The sequence below is a fragment of the Heterodontus francisci genome, chromosome 4 (genome assembly GCF_036365525.1).
Source record: "Heterodontus francisci isolate sHetFra1 chromosome 4, sHetFra1.hap1, whole genome shotgun sequence".
NCBI classification, from domain to species: domain Eukaryota; kingdom Metazoa; phylum Chordata; class Chondrichthyes; order Heterodontiformes; family Heterodontidae; genus Heterodontus; species Heterodontus francisci.
Genome location: NC_090374.1, coordinates 50,252,307 through 50,275,257, shown reverse-complemented (window position 1 = coordinate 50,275,257; position 22,951 = coordinate 50,252,307). Strand labels below are relative to the sequence as shown.

General features: G+C 44.5%; 1 protein-coding gene across 1 annotated transcript in view; it reads left to right on the top strand.

The window, feature by feature from the left end:
- Positions 1-21,869: 21,869 nt before the first annotated feature.
- The window catches only part of iqgap2 (IQ motif containing GTPase activating protein 2), a 416,923-nt gene continuing 415,841 nt past the window's right edge, over positions 21,870-22,951 (top strand). Inside the window, exon 1 of the mRNA XM_068029497.1 lies at positions 21,870-22,206. Within this exon, the coding sequence (XP_067885598.1) occupies positions 22,164-22,206 (43 nt within the window). The 5' untranslated portion in view covers positions 21,870-22,163. The remainder of the gene's footprint in view (positions 22,207-22,951) is intronic.

Sequence of the window (22,951 nt, the reverse complement as noted above, 5' to 3'; positions counted from 1 at the left end):
CAGGACACCCAGATTCCTCTGTACCACAGAATTCTGCAGTCTCTCTTCATTTGAATAACATTCTACTTTTCCACTCTTCCTGCCAAAATGGACAAGTTCAGGACACATAAATGCACTTTTCAGCAGCGTCACTGGATGGAGATAAGGGTGTAGAAATAGTGCCAGCATGCTGGTGTGAACTGGGCATTGAGAACTGGGCATTGGGGCGGCACAGTGGCGCAGTGGTTAGCACCGCAGCCTCACAGCTCCAGGGACCCGGGTTCGATTCTGGGTACTGCCTGTGCGGAGTTTGCAAGTTCTCCCTGTGTCTGCATGGGTTTCCTCCGGGTGCTCCGGTTTCCTCCCACATGCCAAAGACTTGCAGGTTGATAGGTTAATTGGCCATTATAAATTGCCCCTAGTATAGGTAGGTGGTAGGGAAATATATAGGGACAGGTGGGGATGTGATAGGAATATGGGATTAGTGTAGGATTAGTATAAATGGGTGGTTGATGGTCGGCACAGACTCGGTGGGCCGAAGGGCCTGTTTCAGTGCTGTATCTCTAAAACTAAAAAACTAAAACTAAAAAACAAGCATGACGGGGCCCCCTTTTTATGCTTAGTTATTTTTTTTTTCTTTCTTTTCCCTTTTTTATTTGCTTATTTTAGGTGTTTCAGTTTGTTTAGTTTGTTTCCACTGTGCTTACCCACTGTTTTTTTTTTAATGTGTTTTTTTATGTTCGTGCTTGGAGTGCTCTGTGCTTCACAGTCATTCACACCCTCTCTGTACTAAGGCTTTGTCTTTCAGCACACCATTAACATACCGTTCGCCTTTGTTCCATGACCTTCTGGTCAGTTATTCTCTGTGACCCTGTCCTAACAACACCTTCACCTTTGTTATCTCTTGCACCACCCCCGCTTTACTTGCTTAAAACCTTTTACATTTCTAATATTTGTCAGTTCTGAAGAAGGGTCTCTGACCTGAAACGTTCACTCTGCTTTTCTCACGGCACAGATGCTGCCAGACCTGCTGAGTATTTCCAGCATTTCTTGTTTTTATTACCTTTCTACCTATCTTTGTGTCATCTGAAAATTTAGCTACCATACATTCAGTCCCTTCATCCAAGTCATTGATGTAGATTGCTGAGGCCCCAGCACAGATCCCTGTGGCAACCCACTGCTGCTTTAAGGACATCCTGCCAACCCAAAAATGACCCATTTATGCCTGCTCTCTGTTTCCTGTTAGCTAACCAATCCTCTATCCATGCTAATATGTTACTCCCTACACCATGAACTCTTATTTTGTGTGGTAACCTTTGATGAGGCACCTTATCAAATGCCTTTTGGAAATCCAAAGGGTCAGGAGGTTTAGAGGGGATTTGAGAAAAAATGGTTGGAATCTGGAATACACTGCCTAAAGTAGTGGTAGAGGCAGGAACCATCACAACATTTAAGAAGTATTTAGATGAGCACTTGATACACCATAGCATACAAGGCTATGGGCCAAGTGCTGGAAAATGGGACTAGAATAGTTAGGTGCTTGATGGCGGGCACAGACACGATGGGCCGAAGGGCCTGTTTCTATGCTGTATGACTCTATGACTCTATAAGTATACTACATTTACAGGTTTCCCTTTATTCACCTTGCTTGTTACTTCCCGAACAAACTCTAATAATTTAGTCAAACATGATTTCCCTTTCACAAAACCATGTTGGCTCTGCCTGATTGTATTATGATTTTCTAAATGTCCTGTTATAACCTCCTTAATAATTGATTCTAGCATTTTTCCTATGACAGATATTAGGCTAACTGGCCTATAGTTTCCTGCTTTCTGTCTCCCTCCTTTCTTGAGTAGAGGTGTTACATTAGTTAATTTCCAATCCACTGGGACCTTTCCAGAATCAAGGGAATTTTGGAAGATCACAACTAATATATCGACTATCTCTGCAGCCACTTCTTTTAAGACACTAGGATGCAGGCCATCAGGTGCTGGGGACCTGTCAGCCTTTAGCTCTAATGTAGCCACACTTCCAGAAGGATGTGGAGGCTTTGGAGAGGGTACAGAAGAGGTTTACCAGGATGTTGCCTGGTCTGGAGGGCATTAGCTATGAGGAGAGGTTGGATAAACTCGGACTGTTTTCACTGGAACGACGGAGGTGGAGGGGCGACATGATAGAGGTTTGCAAAGTTATGAGCAGCATGGACAGAGTGGATAGTCAGAAGCTTTTTCCCAGGGTGGAAGAGTCAGTTACTAGGGGACATAAGTTTAAGGTGAGAGGGGCAAAGTTTAGAGTGGATGTGCGAGGCAAGTTCTTTACACAGAGGGTGGTGAGTGCCTGGAACTTGCTGCCGGGGGAGGTGGTGGAAGCAGGTACGATAGTGACGTTTAAGATGCATCTTGACAAATACATGAATAGGATGGGAATAGAGGGATACGGTCCCCGGAAGTGCAGAAGGTTTTAGTTTAGGCAGGCATCAAGATCGGCGCAGGCTTGGGGGGCTGAATGGCCTGTTCCTGTGCTGTACTGTTCTTTGTTCTTTTCCCAGTACCTTTTCCTTGGTGATTGTGATTGTTCCCTCCCAGTTACCTCCTGTTTTTCAAGTATCTTTGGGATTTTTTGTGTCTTCTACAGTGAACCCCGACACAAAATACCTGTTCAACGCTTCCGCCATTTCCTTGTTTCCCATTATTGATTCCCCAGACTCATTTTCCAGAGGACCAACTTGAGTTACTCTTTTTCTTTTTAAATACTTGTAGAAACTCTCACTATCTGTTTTTATATTTCTAGCTAGCATTCTCTCATACTCGAATTTCTCCCTTTTTTTTAATCATTCTTTACTGGCTTTTAAAATCTGCCCAATCTTCTGATCTATGCAAAATTGTATGTTTTTTCTCTCAGTTTGATACTATATTTAACTTCCTTAGTTAGCCACAGATGGTGCATCCTTTTCATAGAGTCTTTTTTTTTTCACTGGAAAATATCTTTGCGGAGAGAAGTGAAATATCTCCTTTAATGTCTGCTACTGCTTCTCTACTGTCCTTTTTTTAACCTAATTTCCCAGTTCACTTTGACCAACTCTATCTTCACAACCTTGCAATTGCCTTTATTTAAGTTGAAAACACTAGTCTTAGATCCATACTTCTCACCCTCAAACTTAATGTGAATTTCTATCATATTATGATCACTGTTGCCTGAAGGCTCTTTTACTATGAGGTCATTAATTAATCCTGTCTCATTGCACATTACCAGCTCTAGAATGTACTGCTCTAAGAAATTGTCCCAAATACACTCTATGAACTCAGCTTCCAGGCTATCTTTACCAATCTGATTCATCCAATCTATATGTAGATTAAAATCACTCATGATTATTGCAGTACCTTTCTTATAAGCCCCCATTATTTCTTCCGGTATACTCTGTCCTACAGTGTAGTTACTGTTAAAGACTTATAAACTATTCTCTCAAGTGACTTCTTTCTTTTGCTATTTCTTATCTCTACCCTTGATCTCTATATCTTGATCTTTTGAACTAAGGTCATCTCTCACTTATATAACAGAGCTATCCCACCACCTTTTCCTAGCTTCTTGTCCTTCCAAAATGTCAAATACCCTTGAACATTCAGGTCCCAGCCATGGTCACCTTGCAACCATATCTCTGCAATGTCTATCAGATCATTCATATTTATTTCTATTTGTGCTAACATGCTAACAATTCATCTATTTTGTTACAAATGCTGCACGCCTTCACGCAGAGCCTTCAGTTCTGTCTTTTCACCATTTTTGCAAACTCTGCCCTTATCTGCTGGTGCACTGTTAGGTTTGTATGCTCTATCCCTTCCTGTTACAGTCTGGTTATCATTACCCATGTCGTTACACTATGCCTTATCCTTTCCCTTTGATTTAACACATCTCCTCTCACTTTGTCCCTCCCCCCCCACTATTTAATTTAAAGTCCTCTCTACTGCCTTAATTATACGACTTGTCAGAACACCGGCCCCAGCATGGTTCATGTGAAGACCGTCCCAACAGTACAGCTCCTACTTTCCCCAGTACTGGTGCCAGTGCCCCATGAATCGAAACCCATTTTTCCTACATTAGTCTTTGCATGTCCCCAGACAGCTCACCAGTGCCACTGTGAAGCCAACATCAAACCTCACGTAGGTCCCAGGACCTACCTCCCAGTTTTAAGGAACTTACTTTTTTGGTGACAGGCTCCAGCTGTCGTTCTAAAGACCACTGGATAGGCTGCACATAGATCCGAGTGACCAATTTCAGGAAGCGATCCTTCTACAGGTGTTAGACACCTCATTAACATATTCGGCGGACTAACGTTTGTTTTAGGTGTTCACAGCTGTTGGTCCGACTGCTACATTGACATGTTTTGCATCCATTTTACACCCAGAAAAGGGTGCAATGCAAATCAATTTCTACCCCAATATACAGGAACATGGCTGATTTCTTTAGTGCATTGATACAATGGACTGAATTTTACGCCGCCCCAACGGATATTTAATGGGCGTGCCGGGGACGTGAAAGGCCGCCCAGCGATAGCTGCCAGCCTTTCCGCGCCCCGGGGGTGCTATGGCAATCAGGCACAGGGTGCCCGATTGAGGGCCGCCCCTGCCTCCCAACCCATACCTGGGACTCAATACGCCCCGCTTCCCCCAAACTACCACTTCAGCCTCACCAGGGAAGGACTGATCCTCCTAGTGAGGAAACCTTAACTTACCTTCCCTCCAGGCTCCTTGGCGTTGGCTGGGCTGCAGTCCCTGCAGTGACCACCACTCCCAGTGGCACTGGGCTGCGGTCCCAGCAGTGGCCACCACTCCCAGTGGGTGGCGCTGCTGGGACGAAGAGCTACCGGCCCGCTGATGGCCAGCAGCTCACTGAGGCGGGACCTGCTCCCTCAAGTGGGTGGAGGTCCCACCTCGGGACAATTAAAGCCTGGGGATCCATAAAATATGGGACGTATCCCCAGGCTGGGAGGGAGTAGGTTCGCCCCCAACTTTCACGTCGATGGCGAATTTCCGTCCGCCTAAGGTAAAATTCAGCCCAATGCTCTTAGAAAAGCTACCATTTCTTTTTAAAGCAAACTTTACCCTGTTGTTCTTTTCCAATGAGGAGTGGAGATCATCCAAACAAAGGCAGTCCTCTCCAGGTGCGTTCATGGACAAGCTTCTGGTGTTCACGGAATTGAATGGCACAGCAGCCTCAGGAGAGCTATAGAAGAAATCTATAATATCTTAAGTAATTATTTATGCTATCCTTTCATAATTACTTGTTACTTTGAGGCTTTGCATTTATGTAATTTCATTATTATAATATTAAACTTTCACTTATTATTAAATTATGTGTTTGAATGTTATTAAATTAAATTATTAAATTATTATGTGTACATCCTAACCTTCAATGTAAAGAAAGTTATGCCATTGTGATCCCAGCAATTTTATTTATGAAATCACTTCTGTTCATGTCCATATCTCACTATTTCTTAATAAGACTTTAATATGCTTCATTCAGAAATACTAAATTTGATTTAATGTTGAGTGAGATCTTCCCTTCTATAATTTAAAGGATTACACTTTGATTTCTAAGCTTGTGTTTAATATAGCATGACTTATATTGCTGCTTCTTCGTTAAATTTAGATTTAAATGTTCTGATTTAACTATTAATTTCTGACACTTTTCTTACCAAATTCTAATTGTCTTTGCAAAATATAAAAACGTAATTTATAAGGTTTCCTGAATTTTGACCTTGTGCATTCACGAATGTGTATGCCTTCAGATTTTTGAACAGAAATGAGGCTCATACTTCGATATGAAAATTAAAAATAATTGCCAAGTGAGTGCTCACTTTATTTCTTCAGCTTTTTCCACTTAGTAAAATGTTAACAGGAAATCTTTGGTATGGTTTTACAATTACATGTTCATTTTAGGGCACAGTGCTAGTATTACAATGAGAGCATCCAACCAGTTATGTATCCTGAACAATGATTAAACTATAACTGCATGATTTTTTGAAGCAGAGTGTAAGGAACATGTTGTAGAAAAGCATGTTCCTTTCACGGTCTTAGTTATTTGCACTCTGTTATTCTTTTAATTTCTTTCCATTGCCTCACTGACATGATATTTTATATTATGTCACAGTTTTCTATTAAGCAGTTTGAAGGTCATTCCACTCATTAATGCTGTACTGAAGTATCTATTATTTCTCAACACCCCTCCCATTTATTTTGCCAGCCATGGTGAAATATTTGTGTAGCTTTCAAATTTCAGTTCAGATGCATGGTTATACTTTTTTTCACTCTATTACAGAATCTTATAGACTTGCTGTGTAATTCAAGATTTCCTGGTTTTGTTTCAGCTTAGCTCATGGGATGTGGGCATCGCTGGCCAGGCCAGCATTTATTGCCCATCCCTAATTGCCCTTGAGAAGGTGGTGGCGAGCCGCCTTCTTGAACCGCTGCAGTCCATGTGGGGTAGGTACACCCACAGTGCTGTTAGGAAGGGAGTTCCAGGATTTTGACCCAGCGACCATGAAGGAACGGCAATATAGGTCCAGGTCAGGATGATGTGTGACTTGTAGGGGAACTTGCAGATGGTCTGCTGCCCATGTCCTTCTAGGTGGTAGAGCTCATGGATTTGGCTGTCAAAGGGGGCTTGGCGAGTTACTGCAGTGCACACTGTGTGCCAGTGGTGGAGAGAGTGAATGTTTAAGGTGGTGGGTGAGGTGCCAATCAAGCTCTTGCCTTCAAGTCAAAAGCTGATAGGTGTATGCCCTATTCCAAGACTTCGGAACACTAAAAAGCGCTGCTTTGTTGGAGACACCATTCTTCAGGTGAGATGTTAAATTGAAGACCAGCTACCTATTTGACGGTTCAAATGGACCTTGAAGATCCCATGGCACGGAGGCAGACAGGGAATGCCAAAAAGGAGATGGGGAGGAAAGGAATTCCAAAGCATGGGAGCAAGGTGGCTAATGGATGATGGTAGTGTGAAGGTTAGGAAATAAGAAATAGGTTGGTGTTGGAGGATTGAAGGTGTGGACAGAAACATAGAGCTGGAGAACATCACACAGGTACAGAGAGGTGAAAGTATGCAGAGGGCTGAAGGGGAAGATAAGAATCCTAACGTCAATTCTCTGGAAGACAGTGAAGCTTGGTGAAGACAGGAGGGAATTAAGGTATGGACATGGGTGAGCACATAACCTGCAGTATTCTGGGTAATGTAGTTTATAATTTTAAAATGGGATGTGTGTGTCACTGGCAAGGCCAACATTTGTTGCCCATCCCTAATTCCTTTAACAGCTGAGTGGCTTGCTATGCCATTTCAGAGGGCAGTTAAGAGTCAAGCCCATGCTATGAGTCTGGAGTCATATGTAGGTCAGACCAGAAAAGGACAGCTGATTTTCTTCCCTAAGGGACATTAGTGAATCAGATCTGTTTCTACAACACTCAATGATAGTTTCATGGCACCATTACTGAAACAAATTGAATCCATTAACTCACTAAATTTAAATTCCACCAGCTGCTGTGGTGGGATTTGAACCTGTGGCCCTAGGGGGGCCCTCTGGATTATTAGTCTCGTGATGTAACCACTATGGCACCATCACCCCTTGATGGATGCAGACAGGTGGGTGGGTGGATTGGTGTTTTGAGAGGGCAAGATAAAGGTGGAGGAGGCAATGTGGCAGAACTGTAAGCAAATGGTTTTGATGACAGATCAGATGTGGTGGAGTAAAGGAAGGAAGCTAAACTCAGGGTTTGCAAATTATCAAGGCTTCACACCTCTGGACCAAGACTGATGTGACAAAATGGAGCTGAGGTGCCAATTAACTGGTCATTCATCTCATTGCTGTTTGTGTGACCTTGCTGTGGGTAAAATGGCTATCTGTACAACATGATTTGTTCTATGTGAAGCATTGTTTTTGAGAGGTGTTGATAAAGCTTCCTCTAACTACTTCAAACACAAAAAGTAATTGATTTTTTAAAAATATATTTTTTCACGGGATGTGAGCTAAAGGCCACCTCCGGTCTGCAAATGAAACCCGACCCAATTCCGACAGAACCACATCTGAAACCAAGCCCGACCCGGCCTGAGTCTTTCCATTTTTCCAGCGCCCAACCTGACTCAACCAGACCATCAGTTAACCTACCTTCAGTTTTTCACTTTGTTGCTTATCTGCACAAGCTTAAAATAACTGTAACAAAACTACCTTTCAAGCCCAAAAAGTAAATTAACCTTGGAGCCACTTACCTGAGGTTGTGATAGAGCATGTCCGACCCTACCCGAGCCCGAATGCCGGACCCAGAAGTGCGAACCGACCTGACCAGAACCTGACACATGTCGTCGGGTCCCGTCGGGTTCGGGTCGGGTAGCCAGTCTTTAACGTGAGCGTCGTTGGCTAGATCAGCATTTATTGCCCATCCCTAATTGTCCTTGAGAAGGTGGTGGTGAGCTGCCTTCTTGAACCATTGTAGTATATGTGATGTAGGTACACCCACTGTGCTGTTAGGAAGGGAGTTCCAGGATTTTGCCCCAGCGACAGTGAAGGAACGGCGATATAGTTCCAAATCAGGATGGTGTGTCATTTGGAGGGGAACTTGCAGGTGGTGGTGTACGCATGTGCCTGTGTAGAATTGAGCAGAACGGCATGGTCCTATGCGTAATCCTTCTGGGTGGTAGAGGTTGCAGGTTTGGAAAGTGCTGTCGAAAGAGCCTTGGTGTGTTGCTGCAGTGTATCTTGTAGATGGTACACACTGCTGCCACTGTGCGTCGGTGATGGAGGGAGAGTATGTTGAAGGTGGAGGATGGGGTGCAAATCAAACGGGCTGCTTTGACCTGGATGATGTTGAGCTTCTTGAGTGTTGTTGGAGCTGCACCCATCCTGGCAAGTGGAGAGTATTCCATCACACTCCTGAATTGTGCCTTTTAGGTGGTGGACAGGCTTTGGGAAGTCAGGAGATGAGTTACACGCCACAGAATTCCCGGTCTCTGACCTGTTCTTGTAGCCACAGTATTTTTATGGCTGGTACAGTTCAGTTTCTGATCAATGGTAATCCCCAGGGTGTTGATAATGAGGGATTCAGTGATGGTAATGCATTGAATGTCAAGGGAAGATGGTTGGATTCTCTCTTGTTGGAGATGGTCATCGACTGGAACTTGTGTGGTACGAATGTAACTTGCCACTTATTAGCCAAAGCCTGGATGTTGTCCAAGTCTTGCTGCATATATACACGGACTGCTTCAGTATCTGAACAGTCGCAAATGGTACTGAACGTTGTGCAAATCATCAGCAAACATCCCCACTTCTAACCTTATGCTCGAGGGAAGGTCATTTATGAAGCAGCTGAAGAGGGTTGGACCTAGGACACTACCCTGAGGAACTCCTGCAGTGATGTCCTGGAACTGAGATGATTGATTCCAACAACCATAACCATTTTCCTTTGCGCTAGGTATGACTCCAACCAGTGGAGAATTTTCCCCTGATTCCCGTTGACTTCAGTTTTGCAAGGGCTCCTTGATGTCACACTCAGTCAAATGCTGCCTTCATATTGAGGGCAGTCACTCTCACCTCATCTCTTGAGTTCAGCTCTGTTGTCCCTGTTTGGACCAAGGCTGTAATGAGTTCAGGAGTTGAGTGGCCCTGGCGGAACCCAAACTGAGCATCAGTGAGCAGGTTATTGCTGAGGAAGTGCCCCTTGATTGCGCTGTCAATGTCACCTTCCATCACTTTGCTGATGATCGAGAGTAGACTGATGGGGTGGTAATTGGCCAGGTTGGATTTGTCCTGATTTTTGTGTACAGAACACACCTTGGCAATTTTCCACATTGTCGGGTAGATGCCAGTGTTGTAGCTGTACTGGAACGGCTGGGCTAGGAGCGCAGCCAGTTCTGGAGCACAAGTCTTCAGTACTATTGCCAGGATGTTTGTCAGGGTCCATAGCCTTTACAGTATCCAGTGCCTTCAGCTGTTTCTTGATATCACATGGAATGAATCGAATTGGCTGAAGACTGGCATCTGTGATGCTGGGGACCTCAGGTGGAGGCCGAGATGGATCATCCACTCGGCACTTCTGGCTGAAGATGGTTGCAAATGCTTCAGCCTTGTCCTTTACACTGATGTGCTGGGCTCCCCCATCATAGAGGTTGGGGATATTTGTGGAGCCACCTCCTCCTATTAGTTGTTTAATTGTCCACCATCATTCGCGACTGGATGTGGCAGGACTTAGATCTGATCCATTGGTTGTGGGATCACTTAGCTCTGTCAATTGCTGTTTGGCATGCACGCAGTCCTGTGTTGTAGCTTCACCAAGTTGACACCTCATTGTTGGATATGCCTGGTTCTGCTCCTGACATGCCCTCCTGCAATCGTCATTGAACCAGGGTTGGTCTCCTGGCTTGATGGTAATAGTAGAGTGGGGGATATGCCGGGCCATGAGGTTACAGATTGTGGTTGAACACAATTCTGCTGCTGATGGCCCACAGCACCTCATGGATGCCCAGTTTTGAGTTGCTAAATCTGTTTGAAATCTATCCCATTTAGCATGGTGGTAGTAACACGATGGAGGGTATCCTCAATGTGAAGATGCGACTTCGTCACCACAAGGACTGTACAGTGGTCACTCCTATCAACACTGTTATGGGCAGCTGCCTCTGTGACATGTAGATTGGTGAGGACGAGGTCAAGTAGGTTTTTCTCTCTTGTTGGCTCCCTCACCACCTGCTGCAGTCCCAGTCTAGCAGCTATGTCCTTTAGGACCGGCCAGCTCAGTTAGTAGTGGTTCTGCCAAGCCACTCTTGGTGATGGACATTGAAGTCCCCTACCCAGAGTACATTTTGTGCCTTAGCCATCCTCAGTGCTTAGTTTGCAATACTGCAAGCCATTGTAGATTTCCTGTAACACAACCTGCCAGAGATTCAATTTTCGAAATGTATCTAGTTTTCAAGTATCTTATTTCTAGGGCACTGTTCTACAAGTTACTGTTAATAATTGTCCATAAAGTGTACAAGAGTTGCCAAGTAAAGGAGTAAACTGTTGTAAGGATTAAATGTGCAGCTATTGTAAAGGGTCATGTGTCTCACCAGTCAAACGCTTAATGCTTCTCTGCTATGCAAATAAAACCTTTATATCATGTTGGCACACAACCCAGATTTTTTTTTAAAAGAACTACAAGACAGGACAAAGGTGGCAAAGAACTTTTGAAAACATTGATACTTTAGTGGTTGATAGTGAATCGTGATTTTTGTTCCTACTTCTGTTTAAAAAATTAGCTGTCACTGTTATTAGTATAATTTATACCACATTATTTCAGATCCTGGCACTTTCACTCCCATGATTCACTCCCACGACTCTTGAGATTACAGGATGCATCACAGGACTTGATAGCAGCAGCAATTTAAATTGTTTTTCCTCATGTTAGCCATGACTATTAATTGCAGCACTTCAAATGCCACACTTTTTTGTGTATTATTTATTTTGTTCTCCTCCACCGGCCTTTTCTCATTTCTCTCCTAAATTGGTTTTGTCGGTGGCAAGTGCTATATGGTGCATCACACAAACGTTCTTCATTTATCAGCTCTTACGACAAGCATTAACATGGTATTGGATCAAGAGGACATGACAGTAAAGTCTAATCCTGTTCCCTCCTAGTGTCATGCATGCACAGGTTTTGGCACAAGTCATTGAATAAAAATCAGGAGTGGAAACCATGTTTTATTTTTCCTTCCTTTAGCCCAAGGGCATGGAGTCAAATTGTCCTTCACCACTGCCCTTGCTGAGATCAGTGACCTCAACAAAGATGAGTGATTTTAAAAAATTTATAAATAGGCTGAAGAAGCTTAAAAACCAATAAATCCCCTGGTACAGATCATAGAATGCACAGCACAGAAGGAGGCCATTTGGCCCATTGTGCCTGTGCCAGCTCTTTGAAAGAGCTATCCAATTACTCCTACTCCCCTACCTTTTCCCAATAGCTCTGCAAATTTCCCCCTTCAAGTACTTATCCAATTTTCTTTTGGGGATGCGACTGAATCTGCTTCCACCATCTTTTTAGGCAGGGTATTCCATATCATAACAACACGCTGTATAATTTTTTCTTCTATCATGTTGTCTCTGGTTCATTTGCAAATTACCTTGAATCTGTGTCCTCTTTGCTGACCCTTCTGTCACTGGAAACAGTTTGTCCTTACTTGTGCTATCAAAACCCTTCATGATTTTGAACATATCTATTAAATCTCTCCTTGGGGGCGGCACAGTGGCGCAGTGGTTAGCACCGCAGCCTCACAGCTCCAGGGACCCGGGTTCGATTCCGGGTACTGCTTGTGTGGAGTTTGCAAGTTCTCCCTGTGTCTGCGTGGGTTTTCTCTGGGTGCTCCGGTTTCCTCCCACAAGCCAAAGGACTTGCAGGTTGATAGGTAAATTGGCCATTATAAATTGTCACTAGTATAGGTAGGTGGTAGGGAAATATAGGGACAGGTGGGGATGTTTGGTAGGAATATGGGATTGGTGTAGGATTAGTATAAATGGGTGGTTGATGTTCGGCACAGACTCGGTGGGCCGAAGGGCCTGTTTCAGTGCTGTATCTCTAATCTAATCTAATCTTAACCTTTTCTGTTTTAAATAGAACAACCCCAGTTTCTCTAGTCTCTCTGAATCTAATTGACCCCATCTAGTAAATCTCCTCTGCACCCTCTTTAAGGCATTGACATCCTTCCTAAATTGTGTTGCCCAGAATTGAACACGATAATCCGGCTGGGGCATAACCGGTGATTTATTGCTTGCTTTTGTACTCTATGCCTCTGTTTATAAAGCCAAGGTTACAGGATGCTTCATTAACAGCATTCTCAACGTGTCCTGCCACCTTCAAAGATTTGTGTATGTACATCCCCAGGTCTCGCTGTTCCTGCACCACCTTTAAAACTGTACTATTTAGTTTATATTGACTCGCCCAATTCTTCCAACTAAATTCACACTTCTCTTCATTAAATTTAATCTGCCATATATCTGCCCATTTCACCAGTTGATGTCCTACTGAAGACTGCTACTATCCTCCTAAATGTTTACTATCTTTCCAAGTTTCGTGTCATTTCCAAACATTGAAATTATGGCCTGTATACCAAATCCAGGTCATTAATATATAGAAAACAGAATAGTGGTTCCAATACCAACACTTGAGGGACACCCCTATTATACTTTCCTCTGGTCTGAACAACAACCATTCACCATTACACTCTCCTTTCTGTCCCTTAGGCAATTTCATATTCATGCAGCCACTGCCCTTTAATCTGACGGGCTTCGATTTTGCAAATAAATGTAATATAACGTACTTTATCGAATGCCTTTTGAAAGTCAATACACATAACATCAAGGGATTTGATAGAGGTATTCAAAATCATGAGGGGTCTGGAAAAAGTAGATAGGGAGAAACTTGTGAAAGGATCGATAACAAAAGGGCACAGTAATTGGTAAAAGAAGCAAAAGCAACATGAGGAAAAACGTTTTCATGCAATGAGTGGTTAAGGTCTGGAATGCGCTGCCTGAGAGTGTGGTGGAGGCAGGTACAATTGAAGCATTCAAAAGGGAATTAGACTGTTATCTGAAAAGGAAAAATGTGCAGGGTTATGGGAAAAGGCACCAAGTTGAATGCTCATATGGAGAGCTGGTGCAGACACGATGGGCCAAATGGCTTTCTCCTGCACTGTGCCCCCAGTAACAATTCTGTGATACTGCCTTCATCAACCCTCTCTATTGCTTCATCAAAAAACTCAACAAAGATAATGACTTAATTGAGGTGTACAAAATTAGAGGGGCCTAGTTAGAGTAGACAGGAAAGACCTGTTTCCCCTGGCAGAGAGGTCAGTTACCAGGGGGCACAGATTTAAGGTGATTGGTAGAAGGATTAGAGAGGACATGAGGAAAACTTTTCACCCAGAGGGTGGTGGGTGACTCAAATTCAATGCCGGGAACAGTGGTGGAGGCAGAAACCCTCAACTCATTTAAAAGGTACCTGGACATGCACCTGAAGTGCTGTAACCTGCAAGGCTATGGAGCAGGTGCTGGAAGGTGTGATTAGATTGGGCAGCTAGATTTTTCAGCTGGCGCAGACACGATGGGCTGAATGGCCTCCTTCTGTGCCATAATTTTTCCATGGTTCTATAGTCAAACATGATTTGCCTTCAACAACTCTGGGATGGCTGTCTTTTGTTAACCAATAATTTTCCAAATGACAATTAATTATGTCTCAGATTATTGTTTCCAACAATTTTCCCAGCACTGATGTCAGGCTGACTGGCCTGTAGTTGCTACATTGATCCCTCTCTTTTTTTGAACAGAGGTGTAACATTTACAATCCTCCAGTCCTCTGGCACTGCTTCCATATTTAAAGAGGATTGGAAGATAGTGGCCAGAGCTCCTGCTACTTCCAACCTTACTTCCCTCAGCAATTTCAGATGCATTCCATCCAGACCAGGTGACTTTTCTACATTGAGAAATGCCCAGCCTTTTAACTATCAACTCTCTATTTATTTTCATCCTATCCAATTTCTCTACTACCTCCTCCTTTACTTTAATATTGGCAGCAGCCTCTTCATTAGTGAAGACAGATGCAAACTACCTCAGCCATGTCCTCTGCTTCCATTAGAAGATCTCCTTTTCGGCCCTTACTCAGCCCCAACTTTCCTTTAACTACCATTTATTATTTAAATGTTTACAAATTCATTTGGATTCCTTTTAATGTTGCTCACTATTCTCATACACTCTCTTTAGCCCTCTTATTTCCTTTTTCAATTCTCCTCTGTATGTTCTATATTAATGTAGATTCTGTACATGAATTATACCCAACAGTAAGATTTAAGAAGTAGCAACAGCCATTTTGAGGGACTTACTAAACACTGAAGTGTTTCCTAGCAGACCACAAACAGTTAAATATATTCCCTATACTCAAGAAGACTGACATTTCTATACCAGGCAACTACTAACTCATTAGCCTAACCTCAATAATCTGCAAATTACTGGAGTCAATAGTCAGATACAAGATATTCCAATAAATGACAACCAACATGAAATGAGAAGATGTAGATCTTATCTGAGCAATCTTGCAGACTTCTTGAGGAGTGACATCACTAACAGGAGAAGCTATAAGATTTATAAATAATGTGGCGACAAGAGCAGGTCAGAGATTGGGAATTGTGCAGAGAGTTAACTCATTTCCTGACTCCCCAAAGCCAGTTACAAGGCACAAGTCAGGAGTGTGATGGAATACTCCACATTTGTCTGGATGAGTGCATCTCCAACAGCACTCAAGAAGATTGACACCATCCAGGACAAAGCAGCCCACTTGATTGGCACCCCATCTATCACCTTAATCATTCACTCCCTCCATCACTGGCGCACAGTGGCAGCAGTGTGTACTATCTACAAATGCACTGGAGCAACTCACCAAGGCTCCTTCCAAACCTGTGACCATTACAAGGCAGCAGAAACAGGGGGACACCACCACCTGCAAGTTCCCCTCCAAGTTACACACAGTCCTGACTTGGAACTATATTGCCACTCTGTTGCTGTCACTGGGTCAAAATCCTGGAACTCCCTCCCTTACAGCAGCATGTGTGTACTTACACCACATGAACTACAGTGGTGCAAGACGACGACTCACCACCAACTTCTCAAGGGCAATTAGGGATAGGCAATAAATGTTGGCCTTGCTAGCAGTGCTCACATCTCATGAATGAATACAAATAATACAGTGGTTGAGTTTGTCCTTTCAGTAGCAGTGTTTTGAAAGGGAGAGATTTCCACCCAAGACTCCCTCACTGCTGGAGCCCTGATCCAGTTTCCTGGGTTGGGATTCATCCTGTATGCAGAGACTAAATCCTATACAAGAAGGTAAGTGAGGGTTAGAATGGCAATGGATGAGACTGCTACAACTAAAATCCTGGAACTCCCTTCCTAACAGCACTGTGGGTGTACCTACACCCCAAGGACTGCAGCAGTTCAAGAAGGCAGCCCACCACCACCTACTCAAGGGCAATTAGGGATGGGCAATAAATACTGGCCTAGCCAGCAATGCCCACATCACCCATTCGAATAAAAAAACTCCTCATCCATCCTTTTGGGAACCCAGGGTTGTTACCACTGCTTCCTAGGGCAATCTGCCCCATGGTGGTCCCAATGAACAGCAGTCACTGAAGCACATAGGAGCAAAATTCACTAGGGACCTGGGCCCTGTGTCTCCACTGCAATTTGTATGAGGCAGATAGGGAAGTTGTGATGAATGGTGGTCCTGGCAGGTGCAGGGAGAAATAAATTCTGGTTGGGTTCTAAGGGCTACTGATTACATTTTCTGTCATTCTCTGTTGAGATCTTCATTTCCAAAAGGCCATTGATAAAGTACTACATGAGAAACTTATTTACCCACTAAAATAAATGGCTATCAAAGGACAGAGACATGGATTAGTAACTTGCTAGATGGAAGGAAGCGAGGAATAGTTATAAGATGACTGAGATAAAAATAATAGGTATCAAGTGGAATGCAACTGGGATGCCTTTCTGTCACATCTCTCAGAAATGTCTTCTATACAATTGCAGTTAATGTTATATAGGTAAACATGGCGGCCATTTGTGCAAGGTTCCACAAACAGCAGTTACATACATCACTTATGCTAGTCATCATTTAAAAAATCTGGATTATACACACTCTTCTCGTTGCCCGTTCTCTTTTGGAAGCAAGTTCAGTTCTTTGAGTCTTTCCATATAAATGAAAGTCTTGTATTCTGGAATCATATTGATTTTGTCTGAATTATCTCTAGCAAATCAATGGTTTTCTGAACTCCTGAGTTAAGTACCCATTATTAATCAATGATTAATTTTCCAAGTACTAAGTTCTATTTTGGGACTTTAACTTACCTTTGAAAGTAGAATAAACTATGATATTTTCCGAAGATTAAAAGTGGGGTGAAGACGATATGTGCATGAATGTCTTTTTGAATTTTAGTGTTAATTTTGTTATGATCAAATTGAGTGAAACACTTACAAAGTAACACTTACAAAGTATCACTTTCTGAGTGTACAGCAATTTGAGTATGTACTGCACCTGAGCATTTCTAATATATGAAAAATCTATGTTTATTTTTAAAGATATGCATAATGTTTGAGGGAAAAATGTCAGAATACTTCTAACTGAATAAAGAAGTCCATCAGGGCTCCACCATATTAATATCATCAGGTACCATACCATGAGCAAGACATTGAGAAATGAAGACATCACAAATGGTGAAGATAAAGAGGGTTGATTGGAACTTCCAGCCAGAAGCCAATGGGAATGGATAACAATCACATATGGGTGTCTTTGTCAGAGGTCTGGGCCTCATTTGAATGCTGCTGGTCAGCTGCTCACCTGCTACGGGTGGAAAGTGATAGCTGGCCGGCGGGGTGAGGTGAAGATTGGATGGCCCGGAGGCCACACTCTGGCATGAGAAGGCTGCTGACACCAAGATAATTCCAGGGAAGGTAGAGGTGTTGTGAGATCACAGAATGTGTGGCGGGGGTGGTGGGTGGTTGGTGGCTGTGTGGTGGTGGGGAAGTCAGCAGGAGCAGAGGCCAGAACATGCCCTCTGGGACCTGGAGGTGTACTCCTGCAACTTGCATGCAGTGGATGGGAAAGGAGTGGCAAGCTGCGGTCCTGGTGGGGGCAGGAAGAAGGAAATCTTAGTTGGATGCTAATCTATCACTCAGTTTTTGGTTACCGCAGCGGCTTCCCAACAGCTTTACCTGGCAGGTTGGCTGTGGCAGATGTCTCGTCCCTGAATAGGTTAAACTTCATTGGGCTTCCATGTATGTCATGTATGCCATAGAGCTCCATTTTACATTTTTTTTAATTCATTCATGGGATGCGGGAGTCGCTGGCCAGGCCAGCATTTATTGCCCATCCCTAATTGCCCTTGAGAAGGTGGTGGTGAGCTGCCTTCTTGAACCGCTGCAGTCCATTTGGGGTAGGTATACCCACAGTGCTGTTAGGAAGAGAGTTCCAGAATTTTGACCCAGCGACAGTGAAGGAACGGTGATATAGTTCCAAGTCAGGATGGTGTGTGACTTGGAGGGGAACTTGCAGGTGGTGGTGTTCCCATGCATTTGCTGCCCTTGTCCTTCTAGTTAGTAGAGGTCGTGGGTTTGGAAGGTGCTGTCTAAGGAGCCTTGGTGCGTTGCTGCAGTGCATCTTGTAGATGGTACACACTGCTGCCACTGTGCGTCGGTGGTGGAGGGAGTGAATGTTTGTAGATGGGGTGCCAATCAAGCGGGCTGCTTTGTTCTGGATGGTGTCGAGCTTCTTGAGTATTGTTGGAGCTGCACCCATCCAGGCAAGTGGAGAGTATTCCATCACACTCCTGACGTGCCCTGTAGATGGTGGACAGGCTTTGGGGAGTCAGGAGGTGAGTTACTCGCCACAGGATTCCTAGCCTCTGACCTGCTCGTAGCCACGGTATTTATATGGCTACTCCAGTTCAGTTTCTGGTCAATGGTAGCCCCTAAGATGTTGATAGTGGTGGATTCAGCGATGGTAATGCCATTGAATGTCAAGGGGAGATGGTTAGATTCTCTCTTGTTGGAGATGGACATTGCCTGGCACTTGTGCGGCGCAAATGTTACTTGCCACTTATCAGCCCAAGCCTAGATATTGTCCAGGTCTTGCTGCATTTCTACACAGACTGCTTCAGTATCTGGGGAGTCACGAATGGTGCTGAACATTGTGCAATCATCAGCGAACATCCCCACTTCTGACATTATGATTGAAGGAAGGTCATTGATGAAGCAGCTGAAGATGGTTGGGCCTAGGACACTGCCCTGAGGAACCCCTGCACTGATGTCCTAGAGCTCAGATGATTGACCTCCAACAACCACAACCATCTTCCTTTGCGCTAGGTATGACTCCAGCCAGCGGAGGGTTTTCCCCCTGATTCCCATTGACCTCAGTTTTGCCAGGGCTCCTTGATGCCATACTCAGTCAAATGCTGCCTTGATGCCAAGGGCAGTCACTCTCACCTCACCTCTTGTGTTCAGCTCTTTTGTCCATGTTTGAACCAAGGCTGTAATGAAGTCAGGAACTGAGTGGCCCTGGCAGAACCCAAACTGAGCGTCACTGAGCAGGTTATTGCTAAGCAAATGCCGCTTGATGGCACTGTTGATGACACCTTCCATCACTTTACTGATGATTGAGAGTAGGCTGATGGGGCGGTAATTGGCCAGGTTGGACTTGTCCTGCTTTTTGTGTACAGGACATACCTGGGCAAATTTCCACATTGCAGGGTAGATGCCAGTGTTGTAGCTGTTCTGCTGCTGCTGATGGCCCACAGCGCCTCATGGATGCCCAGTTTTGCATTGCTAGATCTGTTCGAAATCTATCCCATTTAGCACGGTGGTAGTGCCACACAACACAACATTTATTAATGAAGATCCCACTGTCACCAAAACTAAGGGCGTTAAAATGGGGAATCTATGGGAAAAGTAGCCAGTCCATTTTAAAATACTGCCCCATTCTTTCCTTGTCAATCGGAGAGAGTTAAAATTCACCCTAAAGTGTAAGCAGAGAACAGGATTTCATAAAGGACTTTAGAGTTGCTGTCCTCCATTGATTCTTGTTTATTGCCACCTTTATGATAAGTATCTCGTAAACTAGGTAAAGAAATTAAGATAATGAATATGCCTATGCTATGATAAAGTGGATAAAAGGATTCTGAAAGACTAGAAGAGTGGATATCGTGACTGAGAAATTTGAAATAGTAAATGAGTATGTGTCTGGTGAAAGGATATGTGAAAAAGATGTGAAGAGACTGAAGATCTGGTGAAAAATGATTTTGATGATCTATGGAAAAATTTTTGGAAAAGCTGAGATCTATCAAGGGATACGAAAAGGAGAGCATAAGAGACTAGAGCCCAGTCACCAGTTTCATATAATGCTGAGAACTGAACTCCAACTAAGGCATAGGAAATGCTAAGTGGCTGGAAGGATGAAGAATCAGCTGGAGGGACAGGATGACCAAGACTGGAGTCCTCTGGAGTTGGCTGAGTGGGGTGTGTGATGAGGGACTGAGAGATTTGTTTCATTTATTCATTCAGGGGATTTGGGCATCGCTGCAAGGCTAGCATTAATTGCCCATCCTTAATTCCCCTTGAGAAGGTAGTGTTGAACTGCATTCTTGAACTGCTGCAGTCTGTGCTGAAGGTACTCCCATAGTGCTGTTAGTTAGGGAGTTTCAAGATTTTGACCCAGTGATGATGAAGGATGGTGTGTCACTTGGAGGGGAACTTGCAGGTGGTGGTGTTCCTATGTGTCTGCTGCCTTTTTCGTTCCAGGTGATAGAGGCTGTGGATTTAGGAGGTGTTGTCAAAGAAGCCTTGGTGAGTTGCTGCAGTACACAATAGTACACAATACAGCCATGGTACGCTGGTGGTGGAGAAAGTGAATGTTTAAGCTGGTGGATGGAATGTCAATCAAACGGGCTGCTTTGTTCTGGATAGTGTCAAGCTTTTTGAGTGTCATTGGAGCTGCAGTCATCCAAGCAAGTGGATCTATTGCACTCCTGACTTGTGCCTTGAGGCCTGCTTTAGATCGGGAAAGAGAACTCGACCTGAACCCGACCGAACCACAGTGGGCCCGAGCCCATCCCGGCCCGAGTCCCTCTGATTTTGCCCTGAGCCCGACCCGAACCTGCCACAACTCAGCTCGACCCGAGCCCGACCCGACCATCCCTTTACTTCCCTTCCAGACATCGAACCTGCAAGAAGCTGCAGCGCATGCGTGAGACGTCATCGTGACGTCACTCGCTCACTGCACAGACTCAGTTTCGTCCCGAAAGCCGGCCTCGGAAGATGGGCCTGACCCGACCCGAACCCGACACATGTCGTCGGGTCCCGTCGGGTTTGGCTCAGGTAGCAGGCCTCTACTTGTGCCTAGTTGATGGAGGCCATGCTTTGGAGAGTCAAATAGTGAGTCACTCACTGCAGGATCATAGATAATTAGAAATTTACAGCACAGAAGGAGGCCATTGGACCAGCTGACAAGGAGCCATCCAGGCTAATCCCATTTTCTGGCTCTTGGTCCATCGCCTTGTAGGCTATGGCACTTCCAATGCATATCGAAGTTATGAGGTTTCTGCCTCTACCACCCTTTCAGAAAGTTCTAGATCCCCACCAACCTCTGGATGAAAAATATCCCCTCAAATCCCCTTTAAACCTCTTATATCTTATCCCAAATCTATGACCCCTGGTTATAGACTCTTGAAACCAGGGGAATAGGGCCTTCTTATCCACTCTATCTAGATGCCTCATAACTTTATACACTTCAAATAGGTCTGCCCTCAGCTTCCTCTGTTCCAAAGAAAACCATCTTTCCTCATAACTAAAATTCTCCAGTCCAGACAACATCCTCGGAAATCTCCTCTGTACCCCCGCTAGTTCAGCCCAGCCTCAGCCCCACCCTCTGACCTGCTTGTCTACAGTATTTATGTGGCTGGTCCATTTAAGTTTCTGGTCAATGGTGACCCCCAGAATATTGACGGTGGGGGAATTTGATGATGGCATTTCCATTGACTGTCAAGGGAGATGGTTAGGCTCTGTCTGTTGGAGATGGTCATTGCTTGGCACTTGTGAACGTTACTTGACACTTATCAGCCTAAAACTGGATGTTGTCCAGGTCGTGCTGCATCCGAGCGCGGACTGCTTCAGTATCTGAGGTATTGCAAATGGAGCTGAACATTGTGCAATCATCAGCGAGAATCCCTACTTCTGACCTTACGATGGAGTGAAGGTCATCCCTTATTGCCTGAGTAGAAACTCTGCATGAGTGAATTTCCCAGCAGCTTGATTTGGAGATTCTTAAACATGGGTACTAGGGTTTCTTGTGGGCCTGTCACCCCACTCACCAAAAATATGCAATACGGTATCTGATTGTGTCTGTGAGTTTGAAGGCTGCTGAAAAGTGCATGTATTGCAAGGGGCTGCATAAACCAACAGGGGCCGCTGCGATAGATTGTGGCCGAAGAGCGGCGCTGCTCGCTACGGTTATAACGGGACGGTGAAGGAAGCCCAGCTCGTCAGTCAGTGAGTGCAGAGGGAAGCGGGAGTTACTGCGGGGATACGCGTGTATACACCAGATAATCCAGAGCGTGGAAAGCGCAGTGCAGCGAGGATGTACGAGGAGAGCCAGACTCGGCACAGACCCCGCTATGGATGTGAGTAATATTGTAACACGGAGTGCCAGTGCACTGGGAAACAGATGATGAGCCGCTCGCACTGAGGAGCGCGAATCAGCGTCTGCCTCGCGCTACTTTATATCCACAGCACGCGACTCCTGGGCAAGTCTGCAACAAGTTTTGCCACAGAAATAAATACAAAGATGCAAATCACAGTTGAAGCTGCCTCTCCTTGCCTGGCAGGATTATTCCAGTCCCGTGCTGTTAAACTAACCGAGGTGGTTGACGTGTGTCTGCAATGTAAAAACGTGTATTTTTTTTTTGTCTGAAGTGTTTTTTTTGGGGTGTGCGCTTCACAAGAGGACGTGTCTTCAGATTTCCGGTTTCCTCTCAAAATTTCTCTTTTTTTTCTTCGTTTCAGATCTTTTGCTGCTGCTCGGAATCTGAAATGTGCCCATGCGATGTCCGCGCGCTGTTTAGCTTTTTATTTTCAATCTTATTTTTAAACTTTTCTGCTGCCATTTGCAAAGTTGTGAGAAAGTGCGCTCGAGCCACCTCCTGGGTGTGTGGAATTGGGTCAGAGGCGAGAGCTGGCGGGGAAGTGGAACCGGATTCAAGAGTGTGTGCGGATGGAGATCACAGGGCTCTCACTCCCCAGCACATACATACACGGCGAGGGTGTGGCTTCACTTTAAAATGCACTTTGAACAAGTTATTAGCTCCAGCTTTGTATTATGAACATTTCACAAGTCTGTAGCCGTTAACTTTCAATAACGTTTCGCTC